This window comes from Stegastes partitus, unplaced genomic scaffold (genome assembly GCF_000690725.1).
Source record: "Stegastes partitus isolate 25-593 unplaced genomic scaffold, Stegastes_partitus-1.0.2 Scaffold65, whole genome shotgun sequence".
In the NCBI taxonomy this organism is placed as follows: domain Eukaryota; kingdom Metazoa; phylum Chordata; class Actinopteri; family Pomacentridae; genus Stegastes; species Stegastes partitus.
In genome coordinates, this window is record NW_007577796.1 from 505208 (window position 1) to 524983 (window position 19776).

Here is a 19776-nt window from a genome sequence, read left to right on the forward strand (position 1 = left end):
TTGTGCAGCCTTGGTAGAAGAACACAGTGGGTCTGCAATGACCAATTCCTAGTAATCTACCCATAATCAGTAAAGAATCTTATGCACAGTCAAGCACATCAACTTAACAATGACAGGACGCAGGAAACACTGTGCAGTGCACATGAGTGCCATCTTTATTTCTACCCCCAGTGGAATTGCATGTGGCTCTTACAGAAATAAGATATTTCTCTTTTTAAAGCAATTCACTCAAGAGCTACAGCTCCCTTTGAGAACAGCCAACACAGAGACAAGCTAAAGAAATGGAAAAGGGGGGGAAAAATGAACATAAACATGATATGACTGTCAGGTTGACTAAGCTGAAGTACATCATCTATGATAACATCTTCCTCTTATGCACTCCTTTGCTCCTCTGCAACTCTGTGGAAGTATAGAAAAGAAGACAGGTTTACTTTTCGTCAAAACTTAGATCAAAATAGAAGCTGTTTGTGCTCTTGGTGGTTATTTTTAGCACACAACAACCTAAACCATGTGGATTTCATTTTACTATGACAAAAACACATTTAAAGCTGGTATTTGTCATCGTATCTGTTTAATTTATCGATACAATAAGCAGTTCTGAAGCATGCTTTACCATAGAAGGATTTTATCTTTAACACTCTGTAATGGCAATCATGAACACCCATTGTGAATAAAGTCTATAAGGGCTGATCAGTTTACGTACATCTGTGAGTCTCTTAAGGAAGAAGGTGGGTCGCAGCCCAGATACGCCCCATTGATGAAACAGTATTGCAGTAGAGCCCTGAAGCATGGATCCTGCAAACATTAACACTCATTAATAGGTCGGATTTATGGCATTACACACTAGCATGATCGAAAACACATATCTTACACAACCTAGGATTAAAACAGTGTGTTTCGTCACTCACCCTAATGAGAATGTGGGGGTTTCCAACAATTAGGAGCAGAGCTTTGGGACGAGTGATGGCCACATTGAAGCGTTTCGGGTTGGCCAGAAAGCCAAGCGTGCTCTGCAAATCATCGCTCTGAATGGACTCATTAGAGCGCACCTACATTTTAGAAGAATGACATTTATGGAATATTTGAGGATTAATCCCACATTGGTGTATAAACTATGGGAAGGTAAAGACTGATGTTTCTGCACCACAGACTGTCTTGTAATTTGAAATGGATATCATACAAAAAAAAAAAAAAAACCAAAAAAAACCCCCCACTTATGTGATGTTTTTACTACGTTATGTTGAGATTTATATTTATTTGTGACAGTCCTAATGTGTAGTTTTAAGGATACTGAAGTATGCAGAAGTACATGTTTATGACTTCATATATTATTGTAAAAATAGTTCTGCAATTTTACAGCTTACATCCACTTTTACTGACTGACAGATTGTAAAAGTACAAACATTAAGAGGCACATCTTGATCAGAAACAACTATGACACCAAGTTGCTCTTTAAAAAATCCTGTAGCAAGCTAAACAAAGTAAACACTTCACAGCCTTCATCATGTAGCATCAAGTGGCGAAAAGAACAGATCTTGATCTATTTTTCTATCTATCTATTGGAAAAAAAAAAGCTTGGATGACATTTTAATTAATATAGACATCATGCCCACTCATCATTTGGATGTGCAAGGTCAAGGAAGATCAATGGCTGCTGCCTTGCCAGGCTCTGCTTCCACAGATAGCAGACCCCACTAGACTTCAGCCTATTTAATCTTTTATAAGATTTTAAGATGTGAAACAGCACACTGACAATTTAAGATACTGAAATATCACAAGGCACTCTGGGGTGCTGTAGAAGGCAGATGATGCAACTTAATTCCACAAACTCAGCAAAAGCTTGCTGCATTAAAAAGCCAGATGCTTGCTGTGATTAAGCCAAAAGAACATACATTTTTTTTTGACAAATCCAGACAGCAAAAAAATAGCATAATGTTCACTGATATTGTTAATGTATATGTTTCAAGCACCTTCTGTGCTTTTGGAGTAGCTGGGATTGCTTTTCTGTCCTAAATTTATCAGGATCTCAGAAACTAAAACACCTGCGTCGACCACAGTGGGCAGAGATGGGTTCAACAACTCACTCAATAAACAAAAATTACATTAGTTGACCAGAGGGTCACACTAAGAAATGACTTACAATTTTGGTCAGTATCTTCTAAACCAGGGGTTCTCAACTGGACCTGTTCTGGGTGGGTCGCAGACAGCTGGTCAAAATTAAATAAATATATAATGTGCGTCTCAGGTTGGACTTATTTTTTATTTTGAAAAAACTTTTATTTTGACAGGCATGGTAACCATAGTGTGTTTGACGTTCATTTTAAGTTTGTGTTGATGTTGGCGTCCAAGATGGCAAAGTGCAAATATGACCCAGAGTATTTAAAATGTTGATTTTCATACTAGGGCTGGACCCGAATAGCCAAGTAGCCAACTATTCTTTCGCTGTGCTGGAATCGGGATATCAATTTTGATCTCTGAATATTTTCGAGTAGTTTTGATATTTATTTTATTAACTTTTGTACATGCAGTTGTCATGGTCCTCCTTAGTTTCTTAGAAATTTGTTCAAAATGGAGTGAAAATATGTTGTTTTGTGGCCTTTTCTATTTTGTGCAGTTTTGTACATGCAGTGGTCATGGTCCAGTTACTATGCATGTTATATGCTCTGAAATGCATGTTGCACAGGGAAATATATTGATTACTGAATTTTAAAAACAATTGGGTCGCGACTTCATGACCATGGGAAAATGTGGGTCCAGGGTGAGACCAGTTGAGAACCCCTGTTCTAAACTGATGGAAAAGAATGACTTTTTCTTGCTTGGTACCTTAAATTCAAATTTCTTTCTGTGCAGGCCCAACACAGCTTTCCCAACACTTGCAGTTACATTCCAAACAGAATCTACACTTGATGAGGTCCAGCTTTAATTTAGAAGAATGTGCATTCTGATATTTTTAACTTCCATTACCCAAGGCGCTTATCTTACCGTAGACAAGATGATGACCAGGAACTCTTGTCCTTGGAACTCCTCCACCGAGCCCACTTTAATGTCAGACAGGCCCACCTTCCCCAGCAACACTCGAATCTTCTCAGACTGAAGAGTAATATGGAAACAAAGACAGTTAAGGGTTTACAGTCTGTATAGCTACCAATTTTAAAAGCCTTTGAAGATGCATTGGAGTTAGCACTGAATTGACACTGAATTTGTTTTGTTCATGCAGAAAAAGCTAGAAAAATAGAGCAACTCATCCTCTGATGAACAGCGCAGTCATACTTGTTTTTTGTAGGGGGCAATGATGCCAATGTCAGACGCATCCACAGGGTTGTAGAGCTTCTTTGCCAGCTGACAGCAGTAGAGCATCACTTGAACGGCCTCCGCTGGGTTGAACCATGATGGGTTGCTACCTTCCCTCATTTCAGTACCCTAAAACAGAACACAATCACTGAAATACATGTGGGAACAACATATCCCAGTGACAAGAAGTGACATTATAATCTTGAACAAAATGAATTAGACTCCTCAAAAAATAACTTTATATATAAGTATACTCAATGAAAGACAACAAATAGGCCTTGTTCATCATTAGCTCTAAATCTGTAAGACCATATGTGTACTTCATATAATTCTTCATTACCCTGACACCATGAAAAAGGAGTGGAAAGCCTTTTTTGGGCAGGTTTTTCCACTGGCCGAGAGAGTCCACAATTGCCTTGGGGGCTTTAAAACACAGTTCCCCTTGGTAGAAGAGCTTGGAAGGCAGTGTGAGCAAGGCCTCATGAGAACGATAGTTGTAGATCAGCTTAGTCACCTGTTGAGATAAAAAAAAATGTTTTAAAAACAAAAAACAGTTTTATAATACTATTTATGCAATGCCCACAAGAATTTGCTAATATATTCCTGTAAACATATGTTTTAGTCATTGCTAGTGCTTATGTTAGACTGCCAAATACTTTGTATCAGTAATAACACTAAATACATATTTATACCATGGTACAATGATAATAAAAATAGGTAAATATGTTAATACATGGCGTCAGGTACTGTGTAGCATAGCACCTGCACAGCATGCAAACCATTATATCTTCATGAATGTTAATGGGATACTTGCAAAGAACAACTTAAAGTTACTGAAAACATCAGACTTTTTTATGTAGTGCACGAACCAGCTTAGGGTTGTAGCCCCAGTCCTCTCTGGAATACAGTGGGTTGGCCATCAGCCTCTCCAACAAAGACACCCCTAGGCCAAAGGCAGCAGCAAGCTTAGATTTCACGACTGGACCCAACTGACGAGGGTCTCCAGCCAACACTATCTAAGCAGGTAAAGACAAAAAAAGCTCAGCTCAGGCAAGTTATCAGTCAATTAGGAAACCTACTTTCTGTTTTTCCATAGATATTTCACACATATTTAACGTAACTTTAACTGATATATCAAATATGAAAAATGTACACAAGGAATCGGATTAGTCAGGAATGCATTGTGGGGGAAAGAAAAGAAAGGCATGAACAAATTTAGGGGCTGCAAGGCGGCTTGGTTAGCACCGTCGCCTCACAGCTACAAGATCCCTGGTTTGCGTCCCGGTGAGGACACCCGTGATCTTTTTGCGTGGAGTTTGCATGTTCTCTCTGTGCAGCGTGGGTTTTCTCCGGGTTCTCCGGCTTCCTCCCACAAGGAGGTTAACTGGTGATTCTAAATTGTCCGTAGGTGTGAATGTGGGTGTGCTTGGTTGTCTGTCTCTACGTGTAGCCCTGCCTTCACCCTGAGTCAGCTGGGATAGGCTCCAGCCCTCCCGCGACCCTAGTGAGGATTAAACGGTGTATAGATAATGGATGGATGGATGAACACATTTAGGAGAAAGGAATCATTCAATTGATACAGCTCAACCATAATAAATAAAACAACAAAAACAAGTTCACAAGTCCAGGTAGTGTTGCTCTTGCACACCAGAAATATGGCTGGAATAAATTACATTTGAAACATAGATGTGGCGTCCCTGTTGAACTGCAACTGAAACAAAGGCACTGGATAGAGATTTAAAGACAGTGTTTGTGCTGACCTGCCCATCTCTCTCTGATACAAGACTGATGGGGATCAGGGACTCTGGCTCAGTGGCCTGCCCGGCTTCATCCAGAAACACATGGGTAAAATGCCCCACTCTGAGGAAATACAAATCCACAGTTCATAAACTGAGACCAAAGTGGGAGAAAAACAGTAAACTCTGATCCCTAGTACAGTGCAGGTCTTACTGTATTCCTAAACTATGGAACATGCCAGCACTGGAGCAGGTGCTGACCACAATCCTGTGAAAAGCAGCATGACGGATGTCCTCACCCTCTCTCGAGTACAGTCTCAGCACTTCTGGGATAGACTATGGAAAAAGCAAAGTACTAAAGACAGATGCAGTCCAAGCACTTTACCACAACCACAACAATTATTCAAAACAACTGTACTGCTCAACTGGTCGTGAATACCACTGGCATCTGTACAGACCTTACCGCAAAGAAAATGCACAGTGAGTTTCTCTTTTCTGACACTGCTTAGTACCTCATTCTGCCGACAGGATGCGTTGACACGAGCCAAACTTGCAGCATGCAGGTATCCGCTGTCATGTAGGCGGATGCAGATGAGGTCAGCAGCACTGTTAGAGGGAGTACAAACGAGTACCCGACTACTGGGCAGAAAGTGATAAACCTGGGGGTGGAAAAACTCTGTAAAGTTGAGGGAGTAACCTTGACAGCATAACACCTAATGCTACTGAAGATAAATATGACAAAGTTTCTTAGTTATTATGTTTTCCTATCAGTGTCAGTGTTTTCAAATTGTTTTTATTTTTTCTTTATCCACACTACATTACGAGGCCTTTCATAGTTTTATCATCTTGGACAGTCTTTGTGAAAAAAACAGTTTTCATGGGTTAAAACAACAGACTTACACGTGAAGATAAAAATCTCTAAGTGCCACTTCAATAATTGTATATTACTGGATGTATTTGTTTATAAATTTGTTTAAATATTGGCCAAATTACCTTTTACCAAAACCTCAGTGGTTTTAAAGTCACTGATATGTTACTACACATGATCATCCATTTAGGAGGTTCCTTCTACATCCACTTGTTGGGCAGTACTTTAAACCTTATAATAAAACCAGCCCGTGTCCTCTAGTGCTTTATGTTTGCACCTGCAGAATGGCCTCTATGAGGGTGATTGTCTTTCCAGTGCCTGGAGGTCCAAACAGCACGTAAGGAATGGGTCGACACTCTCCTGCCAGGATCCTCTTTACTGCCTCTCTCTGAGGGGGGTTCAGGTCTGGGTTAAAGAAGTGCCCTCTGCTGGGGATGGGTTTGGATGGCAGTCTACTGTCTAGAAGCCATTGCACATGTTACTGACGCTGTTGCTAAGGTTTATCAGTTACAAACAGGCAGAGTTTGTACAAAATTGAAAACCAAATGTCTCTACCTTTAGTCTGTGTGCCCTTTGACTTCATGGCAGCACTTGATGCTGTTCCATTTTCTACAGCTGGAGTCTGGTGGTCAAATACATTCACACTTGATCAAAATTATATTTAATGAACAAATCTCTTGTTTTCTTTTTTCATTTTTCACCTTTTTGTCCTCCACTGTTTTGCTTTGGTCCTCCTCCTTGTCTATCCATTTTCCCGTCCACTGAGGGGTCTGAAGTGTCACTCTGGAGGGGAAGAGGACTACACAACAAGAATAAAATGACACCTGTAAGACTGACAACACGACTGTAACAATATGATTAATCAAGAAAGCTTGTGCGAATCTTTGACACTCATTTTAAATTTAAAAAAAAAGGTATTTATGTTATTCTCAAAAATGTGTAGACTTATTAGACTTGTAAATTAATATAATATGTAAATATCACTGATTTTGTGTATAAAACCAAGTGCGTAGTTATCAAGCAATAAAATGCTATTTTTAAAAGGCTACTAAGCATGTGGGCACGTTGATACTGCAGTATACCTTCACTGTGAGAACACAAGAGCTGAAGTGAAATACAAACAGCACCCTCTAGTGTCAATTATATTGTGGGCATGTCATTGTGTATCTTTCCAGTCAAGGATGTTACCACCAGATGTTTCCCCTTTTTTTTAGAATGCAAAATATCACTTTATGATATTTTATATTTTACAAATTTGTTTGGTGTTTGCATTGAAACATTTTCCATCCCAATGAGCATCAAGATGATACTTGGATCCATTGCTATACAATCAAAGACAATTCAGTCTACAATGGGAAAATTTCAGTGCAGGATGACCCTCACTGCTATCATCACATAACTTCACCTATCACCTTTCAGACTGGTATTTGAAGCACGGTTGTTGTTGTTGGAGGTAAAAGCTCAGGTTGAGAAAGTAACTTGGAATGTTTAAACTAGTCAATGCAAAGAAACATAAGGTTGACTGAAATTAGTGCACTTAAGGATGAGTAGTCATTCATTCAGAGAGACACACAAGACTCATTTGCTTACTTTGTAGTAAAACACTGTCCAAAGTAAACAGTGGTAAAGCCAAAATAAACCACTAAAACAAAATTAATAACAATAAATCAATATTTGAAAATATGAATACAGTGATAATTCAACACTATATCAAACTGTCAGGTTGTTTGCTGACCATCCCACCGTTTGTGACCAAGTTTGTGTACTTGGTGACAATGTGGGCTTCAGTTTTTTGATAGAGAAATACTCTTTGTGAACACAGCTTGGAAGTTTTTAGAAGTGAAATGTCACTCTTAATTCAACCTTCCAGAAGCCATGACACAGGAAAATATGCAAGAGGACCTCCATCTTTATCGGAATACCACTGCTGCCTATGACTGCAAGTCCAGGCATGGTATTAGAATGAGAACCACTCCTCCTCCTCTTTACCTTATCTGTCAGAAACACATTTTGCAAAGACTTAAAGCAATTTGAATAAGACTTACTCTCCCCAAACAGTTTTGTCTGGTCAAGCGCATTGTGACACCGCCTCATGGTCACCCTGATAATGCAAGCAGAATTAGCAAACTGAGGCTAAGAAACTACTGGACATGGTGTTCAGGTGAAATGTAAATGCACTGCCTTCAAGAAATTGTATACACAATCTATGGTGATAGTAAGATCCTCACTTTTTCTCACCTGTTGTAGGAGAACTCAACGTCGAGTGGCTCTCCGAGGTACCTGCGTTGAAATTCTGAGTTCACTCTCAAACTCACATCCTCGTCATTGATCTGTGCATCACAACAGAGCATTACATTATATCTACATTCAAACAGCATTAAGTTTGAAAATATGGTTAAACATAAAAGACAGATCTCTTTACCTCTGTGACATAACTAACAAACTCTATTACCACACCATCACTCTGTGGTTTCTTCAGTAGTATTCTGTCCCCTATAGAGAAAGCTTGTGGTAAGCAAAAACCTTACATGAACCTTTGCAACAACTCAACAATGATAATAACAGACACTTTACCTGTATTGAGACTAGGTCTGCCTTCAGATAACCCATGGACCTCAAGATGTAGGTAGACACCTCCTTTCCTGAGAAGGGCTCCACTGATTGAGAATTCTCTCAGTTCTCTTTCTGCATGCAACTCTTCCAGCCAGAGAAGAGTTGAGAAACGCGAATGCATGTTGGCTGGTGACAGCACCTGAGCGAACAGACACGGCAGGAGAACGTCGAGATATTTGGATTTCTACATTCTATTGATGCAAATTCTATTTCTTCGCTACCTTCCTTTCACACAAACAGAGAAGCAGGACACAGAACAGCAGCCACATTAGCAAATTTTGTTACACACTCAGGAAAAGAATGGTAATATTCACATAGTACCCAAAATTGTTAGTAAAATTTAAAGACCCAAAGGTTGACCCCTTGTTAGAATCTAAACACTGTTGTTTAGCTGAATAAGAATGCATATATAAATAAACACTGGTAAACATTGATCAAAGGCAACTCTAAATCTGCATTTTTTGTGTTGTTTTAGTTATTTAACATAATCTGCTAAACTGGACAATGGGAATACTCACCTGTCCTAAGCAGGGCTGAACTACCAGCACATCAGTTTGTGCCTCCACACAGTCTCTTAGAGTCTGAGGCACCGGGTAGTTAGGCATGAAGACTGGCAGCCGTCGCTTAGTCAGTCTACAAGTGGGAAAGCCAATCTTAAATAAGATGCAACATATTTCATTCTATACAAATAACTTTAGTTTCAGAAATGCAAAACCTTATTACTCACTGAATCCAATCAACCTAAAAAGGCACATTGAACACAACAAGAGGAATTACACTAATGGTTGAACTGATACTTAATACTTGTTTTACAGCTGTACATTATCTATACTTCCAAATACTGTATTCTATTTAGGCTATCCTCGGCAAAAACTGATCCTGTCTGTTTTTTGTTTTTTTGGGTGTTTTTTGTGGATACTGGAAAAAATGTTAGCATTTACTGTGTACAAACGACCTGGCAAACTCCAAGATAGGTCGTCAACATATTTCAAGCTTCGCCATAAGACTCAATGGAACCAGTTGTCGATACCTTGGTGTGTCTTTTGGAGCAGATACCGTGATAACGTGAGCGGGTGTTGCCGAAACTGGACGAGCATCACTGGGACTGTAGGGCACAGAGGGCTGCAGCAGGTTCTCCTCTTCACTGCCCACCGTGACCTCAAGGCGCCTCCCGATGGTGAAAGAAGAGAAATGCAGCAGCAGCAGCTCAGCACAGCTTCCCAGAATCCTAAGGAGTTTGTCCAAACAAAAAAAATCAGCTGTCAAGAAAACATACAAACAAAAGACCCCTAATAACTCTATAAATTAGTTTTACTTGAGAATTTAGCATTCCATTTTGACAAGACACCAGGCTCAGACAGAGACTAAGCCAAAAAATGTTTAATCTCATATTTATCTTTTTTATTTATAACTCCTACAACTGACTCTGCTACTTAATAGTTTTGCCACCACATGAGTTTTTAAAACTTACTTTGTATGGCAGGCTATTGTGACAGACAGTCGTTCTCCTGGTGAAATATCCACCTCTCTTTCCTCTCTTCGTACACCAGTGGAATGAACAGTCTCCTTCTGTGTCTCACCGTTCTCTTTGCCTACCTCTCTGGCATCTCTCACTTGTTTTTCTGAAGACTCAGGACAGTTTTCTTGCAACACTTGTGGTTTCTGGCTAAGTGATGTTAATCCATTGTCAGTTACCAGGGTGAACTGTTCCTCTGAGTCCCAGCCAGCAAAGTCACAACACTTCAGCCTGTGGGTCTCTGAACCTTTATTTCTGTTGTAATAGAAAAGTGAAGGTTAAACATTATATTGTGCAGCTTTTCATCTTCTCACATTTGAGAAATGTCTACTCAAATGCCTGGTGTCACAAATGCTATTTTAAAATTGTAAAGACACACAGTAATATACGTAAAGTAATATTTTACAATGTTTATCTCGCGCTTTAATTTACTTTTACACTCAGAATGGTAATTTCTTTCTTCTTTGGTCAACTCACTGTATCCACAAAACCAGCTCTCGTCTCTCCCCAATCATTACATCCCCAAACTGGCCATAGTCTGTTACATCCAACCCTCCTTTGTTTTCCAAGATTTTCTGGAGTTCAGTCCCTTGGAGAGGTGTGGCAGAAGATTTCCCATTGCAACTAACAACAAAAAGATGACAGAAAAAAAAAACACGAAATAGATTAGATTTTTGATGGTAAGGATATAAATCTAAAACAATCAGTCAATCAGTTATATATCAAGCAGAAATTGCAATCAGCAAAACTAAAAATATAATTATTTGCTTCATTATTTTTAACACTTCAGAAGCAAGGCAATCAATCACAAAAATAATCTGCAGGATAACTGATGACAATAGTTATTTGCACATTCAAAGACTGGGACTATTACTTCTGAAGGCAGGGTGCCATGCACAAGGCCCTCCAACAGAAGATAGACTGACTGCTCTCCACCACTACCATGTTGACCAGATGACCTGGTAAAGGCTGGTAGTTTGCAGGCAGCAGTAGAGAGTCCAGGCTGAAGAAAACACTGTCCTCCACCACTCCGTTGTTGCCATACACACTGGTAACACGCACCTAGAGAACGTGGATCATTCAGAGGACAGGAGAGAAATAAAATAAGGAGTTTCACGTTGATAATTTGATCAGAATTATGCATAATACATTTTATCTTTTACAGTTTAATTACTAGCAACTGGACTCACTATTAACGTGCATGTACACTCAAAAACAATGATACAATTACCTGGTCTAGGCGGCAGTAGCGTAAAGGAGTCACAGAATGAGCCTGGGTGGTCCACCGGGTACGATTGATAAAATATTTTGCTTGGACCCAGTCTCCTTTCATCGGTTCATAACCTATGGGAAAGGAGAGAAACATACAAAGCATGTGAACAGACAGCAAAGTTAACATCAGCCTTTCGCAGACTGGTGGTAAATTTGAGTGTGGTTGCAGGTTTATCTAATCTCCTCTCAGGCTGAGAGCTAACCAAACATCATCTGTAATGATATAAGTGGTTGTTAAATTGGGTTAAAATGCTGGCCATTAAGTCAGGGTGGGTTTCTGGAACTGAGTAAGTTTATGCAAAGCATCAAGAGGCTCACAAATTTCGTATGTGAAGTAAAGTATCAGTACCTTCCCAGAGACTGTGGCGTGGGAAGTATGTGGTCTGATTTATGTAGCCACCATCGCCATCAAATGATGTGACTGTGCCAATGAGAGGCCGCAACTGCATGCTGTCAGCTTCTAAGGAGGTTCTTCCTCCATCCTCCCAAGCATCTGCACTCTTCTCCACCTAAATGACAAGATTAAATGGCGCATGTTTGACAGAGTTCATCAAAAATGTTTCAATGGACGGAACAACAAACAAAACATTAGGGCACGATATACTGTTTCAGCATTGACACTATGATGTATGCATACTCAATAGTCACATTGCAAGATGTGTAATGCTAATTAAGGCTAATTAACTCAAACACATGATACTATGACTTTTTGCTGCTTTATGCTTTAAAAAAAAAAAAAAAAAACTTGCATCGTTCACGTTCTACAAGAGGACTCTGTCTGATAGAGAATATTTTGCTTTAATTTAGTGGTTCTTTGACACCAGAGTTTTTAAAAAATGATTTAAATGAGACATTAAGTTTGTGGACATGCAGGCTACATGAAATGAGCACTAAACAGGAGAAAAACACTGTAAAGAAAGACATGGATGCAAAAAGAAATATAACATCAGGTATGCTGAAATGTTTTGGCTACAGAAAGGATGATGTTGACCAAGACCAGGTACTCTGTTGGCAGTCCTGCAATTGTTAACATCACATGCCACATGTCTGGCCATATAAATTGGCATCACAAAGCTCTGTAAGAGTCCAAAGTCAGACTTGAGTGCCATCAAAGCAAAAAAACTATTTTGGGATGCTTTTGCCAGTATTGGACCACACAAAAAAAAGACTGCAGACAGACAGACAGATACTGATGTGATCATTTTCATATCACAAAAGGTTCGACATCAAACAACACAGTTACCAAAGAGGGTCTTAAAAAGATTGGATTTCAAGTGTAAATGTATTTTGTAATACCACTATGCAGTAATTTTTCTTCAAGTTTCCATCCCAGGGCTGTACTAAAAATGCAAGGCACAAGTTGAAACCAAGCTGTGGAATATTATGCAGCTAAATAGGACAACAGAGCCCAACATGAGTCTGACCAACCACTTTATCAATAAGGACTTCCGAGTCAAAAGTCACTGTTTACAAAATGCATTTTCTCCAAATGATAGAAACATGTGCCTTATTAAATAAACTGTTTCACCAAACAACCTGCCCTGGGATATAACACTTTTCTTAAGCTTAAATCAGTTTGATAGTTTTAAATGCAATGTATGTATTCTGTGGCATTAATAAGAATGTTTAAATACCTCTGGAAGCTAATGTTGTTACAATTATTGTGGAACAAGTAAATTTGCCACTTGGTTAAAATTTCTATATTTTTGTATTAGATCACAGCGCTACGAAGTTTTACAGGTTTCAGTTCCCTTGCATTGGTGTCAACTCTTAGTGAGACAACTAGACAGTATATACTGACAACCTCGCCGATGCAAAGTAAATATAAATAGTATGTGGTGTGCACATTCAAGCTGCCACATAGATGAACACAGGTTCCTCACCCTTAGAGCTTTCCATCCTCCTTGGGCGCCATCTCTTACTGCTATACAGTTCACCAGGTCTCCCTCCTTCAGTGGTATTCCACCCAACACTTCACCACGAGTGAAGTAGACTGTATCGTCTATCATGCCATAGTCAAGACACAGCTGGGTAACCACACTGCCTCGCAGGTGGCTAATGTCCTCCATGCCTGGCAATCGGTACAGGATTAAACGTATTAGTGTTATACTACCAGCAATATAGAATGACTGAGATTAGGAAATAGACTTTATTTGTAGATATGTCGTGTTTACCTGGCGTATCGCAGAAAGTGTCGTTTCCATCCACCTCTACTGTCCTCCACAACGGAGACACCAGCTTGGACAGCATGTACCGCACGGCAGTAAGCATATCTGCAAATAAATGGTGGCTAAAGACGCTAGCTATGCACATCGACCAATAGGACAGAGCAGTTCTTAGCATCTCAAGCATTTGCCACCTAAAGTTATTTGTACATGAACAATTGCTGTGCTTTACTGATTTACAGACAGTGGCCAAACATATATATCTAACTAAAAAAAAAATAGAAAGCTGTTAATCCGCATAGCTTAAGTTCTTTAACTAATGCTAGTCAGTTCGGAGAAGATGCTATTGACACATCGGAAGTTGGCTAAAAGTTAGCTTAGCTACAGCGCCAAGTGCAGCACTTACAGGAAAGTAACGTTAAGGAACAAGAGAGGAGTGAGGATATTCTTAAATTACCGTGTTCAACACAAAATATGCAAGTCCAGTTCACGTGTTTTAGGTCGACACCTGCTTACTGCTGCAGCCTGACCTTCTCACGCTCCTCACAGGTACCTGTACGTGTGCGGGAGAGCTCGGTCACGGTTATGAGGAGGGGCGGTGCTGTGACAAACATGGCGGCTCTGCGTAAATTACCGCCAAAAGAGCCGCGTAATAGGAGGACTGGGTCGGGAAAACAATGCAAGTTTACATTTAAATTTGAGGTGAATTGTCTCCTACCGTATACTACTGACGTGAAAGTTGCAGTCAAATGGTTAAAAATCAGTATGTGAGGAGATTAAACTTAAATCTTTTAAGTTTCGTTAACCTGAAGAAGTTGGGCTCTTCTTGGGAAAATGGCTCTGGGTGATGCAGCGTTCAAACTATGTGGGATAGATGGGAAATAACGGCTTTGTTTACGAGTTTATATGTCATAAGTATATGATTATATTCTTTTATACCATGGTCTGGGTGAATACTCGATTCTGATTGGCTGCAGGGTGTCCATTAACAAGTGATATACGACACCTATAAAGAAGTTCCGGTCAAATAACCTGATCCTGTTCTAAATTAATGCGCTGACTCAAACGGTAGTTGGTAACCGTGGCAACAGAAACTCAGAACATACGTTAATATACGTTATTTCAGTTTATTTATCACAACGGCAAGACAGCAATAAAGCTGTGGCCGACCGGTTACCTTGGCAACGCGTCACAACGAGAGACATGAAATAGTCCGCTCAGCCGCTTGTTGTGGAAAACTTACGATTTTAACGGTAAAAAACAACATTAACGTATTAATAATTGATTTAATATTTATTTAGTAAGTGACCATGGTATAAGCGGGATAATGCCCTTCGAGGTGTCCATTATCAGAAATTAATGGACTTCGCGGAAGCAACCGTCCTCCGCTTCGCGTCGGACGGTTCACGCCTCCGCGTCGTCCATTAATTTCTGATAATGGACACCTCGTCGGGCATTATCCCTTACATATTGGCGCTTACTGTACATTGAATCTATACAGCATTGAAGCAGTTTAATTTGAGTTTGAGTTCAATGATTGTTGAGGCAAAAAAAGACATTTTTAAGCTGATGTGAGGCTTACATATGTATTTTATTTCATTGGTTTTTAGACTTTTTTTATTATTAGAAGTCAAGTCGCTGGTACCAGAGCTTCAGAAAATTTTGAGTTTATCCCAGTTGTTAATGCCATTTATATGTTAATGCGACGCTATTTACATTGAAATCTCGTCCTTACTATACCTTTCATGTAACGTGAATGCACCATACAATTTAAGTACCACTGCTCCCTCAATCCAGATTAGCTGTTCACCTCCAGCAATGTTTTTAACAACAACAACAAAAAAAAACCAGTGATTTTTACAAGATCATTATAATTTACTGAAGAAAAAAACACGTAGGGCATGAATTGATTAGTTTCTAGAAAGTCATTTTGAGTAACAACGTTTGCTGACATACATATCTGTAAACTGTTAAATGGCACTGGGCATGACCACTGTAAACTGCATCGTGCTGCACTTTCCCACAGTACCATCGCATTCACATCTGTGATCTGTCTGGTAAATATCTGTGTCCTCAGTTCACTGAATTAATGACAAACTGAACCGGTGAGTCATCAGTCGGCTGATGTGATCTGACCTGACTGCATAGTGTGAAATGTTCCTCTGTCATTATCCTCCTCTTATTCATACACTGTCACATTTTCTTTTACGTCACTCAGTATTGTTTCAGCATAAGGTCAACACTTGATGCGTTTGATCTTTTCAGCCTTCACTCTCACATGTAAGTATTAGCCCCATATTTTATTTTTATTCTCATTATGTGGACACAGTACCAGTTGTTCAGTGAGCATCATTTAACACTGGAAATGTGTTTAAGGCAGCACTGCTAAGGGAGCCGTGTATCACAGAACACAAAGCTTATATGTTTTTCTTCTGTCCACATGCATGAAGATGTAAGAGCCAATATCTCCTCTAAAGCTGTTTTTTTGATAAATATTGGGGACACTGACGATTGGATTCCTTGTATAGGAGCCTCTGTCTTACTATAATAGAACACAGTGATATGCAGGCATACGTCTTTGTCAAGCTTAGTGGCAGTAAACATAGTGCATATTTAGGAAGTCTGCCTGTTTACTGCCAGCCATTGCTCAAAATATACCATGTATTTTTAAGATGTTTGAATTAACTAGTATTGTCTTCCATGGAGGGTCATAAAAAATGGGCCCTCAGCACAACCTTTTTTCTTTACTTTTTTGAGTTTTTGCTTAAACAGTCAAATTTTAATATGATGAAATATTGACATTAAACTTCCTACTTTCTTTACTGTGCCATAACAATTCAATCTGAAAAGACCTGAAACAGGCCAGACATAAACAATTCAATAAATCATTCAGTGCGTTAATGTTCTGGTGGAAACCCCTAACTCTGTATCCTGAAGGTCTCCTGACAAATAACATGTGATCTAGTTTGAACCCACAGAGACAAACAATAAGAAAGCACTGACTTGTTTTAAAAGATAATGGAGTTTGGCATCAAACAGATTCACGTTATGCACCTTACTCACAGTCAGCATTTTGATATTTCCCATCACACAAGCAGAATTTTAAGGTCTAGCTTTTAAATGCATTAATATTATGGATGTCAGACTGGGAGCTGTCAAGGTAATGATCAAAATAACACCAACTCATTACATGTCCAGAGCAGTCACTGGAAATTAGTCTTCATAAGTAACTTCCTTGCAGTGGTTCAATTAAGCACAGAATAAAATGAAATAAAATCCTGTGCTGTGTATTAACATTCACAACTTCACATCTGATGTATTAAAATGACTGTTTCTATTAAACTCGCAATTTCAGGGATGTTTAAAATTTCAGAACTGAAACTGATACCATAAAAGCTATTGGATTTAATGGTCATTATGATGTGAATGCATGTATTTAACATTTAAATAAATTCAAACAAAGTCCCCACTAAGTACTAAATTAATTACTTAAATAAATAAATAATAGATTCAACTACGATAAAAAATAAGGTTGAGCATAGTGCACTGTGACTTGGTTCCTGTCCCATGTAAATGGACAGGGTAAAAATATCCCAAACTTTTTTTTTTAATTGCATACTTTGGAAAGGGCTCAGCAATTAAGCAAGGTACATATGGTTTTTAGTTAATGGACTTGAAAAAAAGAGTAAAGCCTGCAAAAACACTGAAATGGTCTGTATAGCAGATTTAGAGTTGTTTCCAAAAGGCACTTTTATGTGGTTGGTTTAAAATTCTGTACCGACAGGAGATTGTGGGTGGCGCTAGGACATTAACATCAGCAGTTTACATAGGAAGCGTTTAAATACTTTCCACGGTTGAGGCCCAGAATAGTTTCATGAGCACATGCAGCAGTTGTACAGTTTTAGCTGTTGGATGAGAACAATTTGTACACTGAATAACCACCCAAACTCTCTGTTGTTTTTGTCATATATTTTAAGCCCATTTTATTAAGCTTGAAGTTTTCACATTGCTTACCTCTGACGTGACTCTTTTGATCACTTATATGTTCTACTTAGTCCCTGCTTGCAGTGTTGTGTTCCAGTTTTTACCACAGGGAGGCAGTGGTGGTGCTCTTTGTACACACAACATCTACAGTTTCCACAACAGAGTGCAAATGAGGCCAGAGAAGGAATCAGATCAGATACTAATCTTAGAGTCTGAGTTGCTCTAACTGGACACTCTACCAGCTCTATCTAATGGCAACAAATGCCATGCAAATCTGTGCCAGCTATTAAGGGGACCAGAGGAAAAAACAGATTCCTCACTTAATCAGATAATGTTTGACGTGAGTTCAAACTTTCCTCTAATCAGCAGCTGAAGGTACATGAACAAGTATCAGTGCGGTGCTGGCAGTCTGGCAGCTAGAGTTTGGCCACAGCAGGTCGTGTCCTCAGAGTGAGAGTCGCTATCCTTTATTTAAAGAATTATTGGCCTGCCGTCGGTACTGCAAGGAAAAGTGTGTCACATGTGTAAGTGTTTACAGACATATTTGCAATTAGTTAAAACAGGGGAAGTAAACATTTTTGCACGTGTTGATGATGACATCGATTCAAAATGTGTTGACGTTACCAAAGCATGTTGTTGTCATCCGAGAGGTATCTCTACAGTTTGCTTTAAATTTTCCTTGACTGAGGTTCTTTTTGCAGTTTTTTCGGTGCTTTTGTTTTGTAAAGATCCATGTATCACCTATAATCAATGTCATGATAGCTGAAAAAGCAGTCAGTTCGAAAGCACAAATATTAGCAAAGGTTGCACTAAGCTTCTGGTATAACGATAATAAAAATGCTAACAGCATTTGTGTCTTGATCGAGATGTGAGCTTAAACAAGCACGGAGGTAGATTTTATTTTCGGAAGTGCTCAAGATACTAAATGGTTCAAAAATGACAATAATCGCAGTGTTAACCTGGATCCTCATGTGTGAATGGATTTGTATTTCTTGTTGCCTCCTACTAATTTCATTGACATTTTTTGTATTTTGTACTTTTTCTGTAACAAACAGAAAGTTTAGGAGTGATCACATAATTCCAGTATAAAAGAAACGCTAATGTGAAAATGATTCAACGCCATCCTATGTGTTAAATATCACTAAGGATTATTCTGTTCAGTACTCCTTACAATTGTGTAACCATCGTACTTTTACTTTTTTTCTCCCCACAGCTATCTGTTTTGATACTTAACTACCACTGACTGTCTCTAAATACCCCACAGGTTTCCTGAACTGCAGTTTTGAAGCTCACTGTGCTGCTTCCGGCTTGACTTGACTCCTAATTCCCAGCTCACCCAGCGATGGAGTGGACCTGAACGTAGACTTTAGCTATAAAAACCAAAACCTTGTTTCTAAAAGGCTGTAAACATGATTATTTCTGCTATAAAGTTGGGTGTTTTAGTGTGGGGATGAGTTGTTTTTAGCCTCAAGTGGCCATCTGAGGAACTGTAGTTTTTGGCATTTTGGCTTTATTTTTTATCAATGGAGTTTGCTGCTTGTTTGGCACAACATTATTCCTGCCTTTTCTTGACACATGTAGCAGTTCAGAGTAGCTTCTAGTTCAAGCCTTTATTTTTGTTCTGCGTGTCATTAAGTTAATGCAGTTGTGCACATATTTAGCATAAAAAAGGTTGATGTTTTCTGCTTTCAACAGCTTGCCTCCATTTTTGTCATGTCATTTCTGAGCTGCTTGCTTTTCCCATTTTTTGTGGCATGCTGAAACCAACCATGTTAATTAAGCATCTATTTACATATCTAATCAGACAATAATGTCACAAGTGCATTATATACAAGAGTGTGCTTAAACTTGTCTCCCACAGCAAATCACTTCAGCCCAGGCCATGTGAAGAATTTGAACCTGTGTGCAGAGCTTTTGTCTCCCTCTTCAGGCAGCAATAGTAATTACACCAACTTTGTCGACCCTGCTTGGGTTTTGCTCTTTGAAACTGTTGTCACCTCCCCTTATGCAGCCACGCTCCTTCATCTACATCGCTTTGGTTGCTCCTAACTTCAGCTCTGCTAAGCCAATCATTGCTGGCTTACATAAAACATTGCTACTGGTGCACCAGCATGGGAATGTTGCTACAAAAGCCAGATTTAAAACTCTGATATACTGTGAAATACAGAGAGATTTACCTGGCGCTGATAGTTTTAATCAGCACAGTTTGAACTTCTCTGGAAAGGACCTGAATGTAACAGATGTCCATTTATATGTCAACGTCCCACACTCTATAGCTTTAAAGAACAATTTGACATTTTGGAAACTACATTACTTCTTGGCCGGGACCGG

General features: G+C 39.2%; 1 protein-coding gene across 1 annotated transcript; it reads right to left on the reverse strand.

Moving 5' to 3' along the window:
- Nucleotides 1-326: 326 nt before the first annotated feature.
- Nucleotides 327-13567, reverse strand: mov10l1 (Mov10 like RNA helicase 1). Its single transcript, XM_008276114.1, has 26 exons — nt 13471-13567; nt 13180-13367; nt 11646-11805; nt 11256-11368; nt 10899-11086; nt 10502-10648; nt 9980-10279; nt 9539-9736; nt 9027-9141; nt 8470-8647; nt 8318-8388; nt 8134-8225; nt 7941-7996; nt 6612-6694; nt 6451-6517; nt 6173-6354; nt 5540-5686; nt 5242-5363; nt 5052-5151; nt 4161-4307; nt 3632-3805; nt 3271-3420; nt 2983-3090; nt 909-1049; nt 704-795; nt 327-399 (listed from the first exon to the last, which is right to left on the reverse strand). The coding sequence occupies exons 1-26, from the start codon at nt 13565-13567 to the stop codon at nt 372-374; spliced, it is 3444 nt and encodes a 1147-aa protein (XP_008274336.1). The 3' UTR covers nt 327-371.
- Between the last annotated feature and the right edge of the window lie 6209 nt (nt 13568-19776).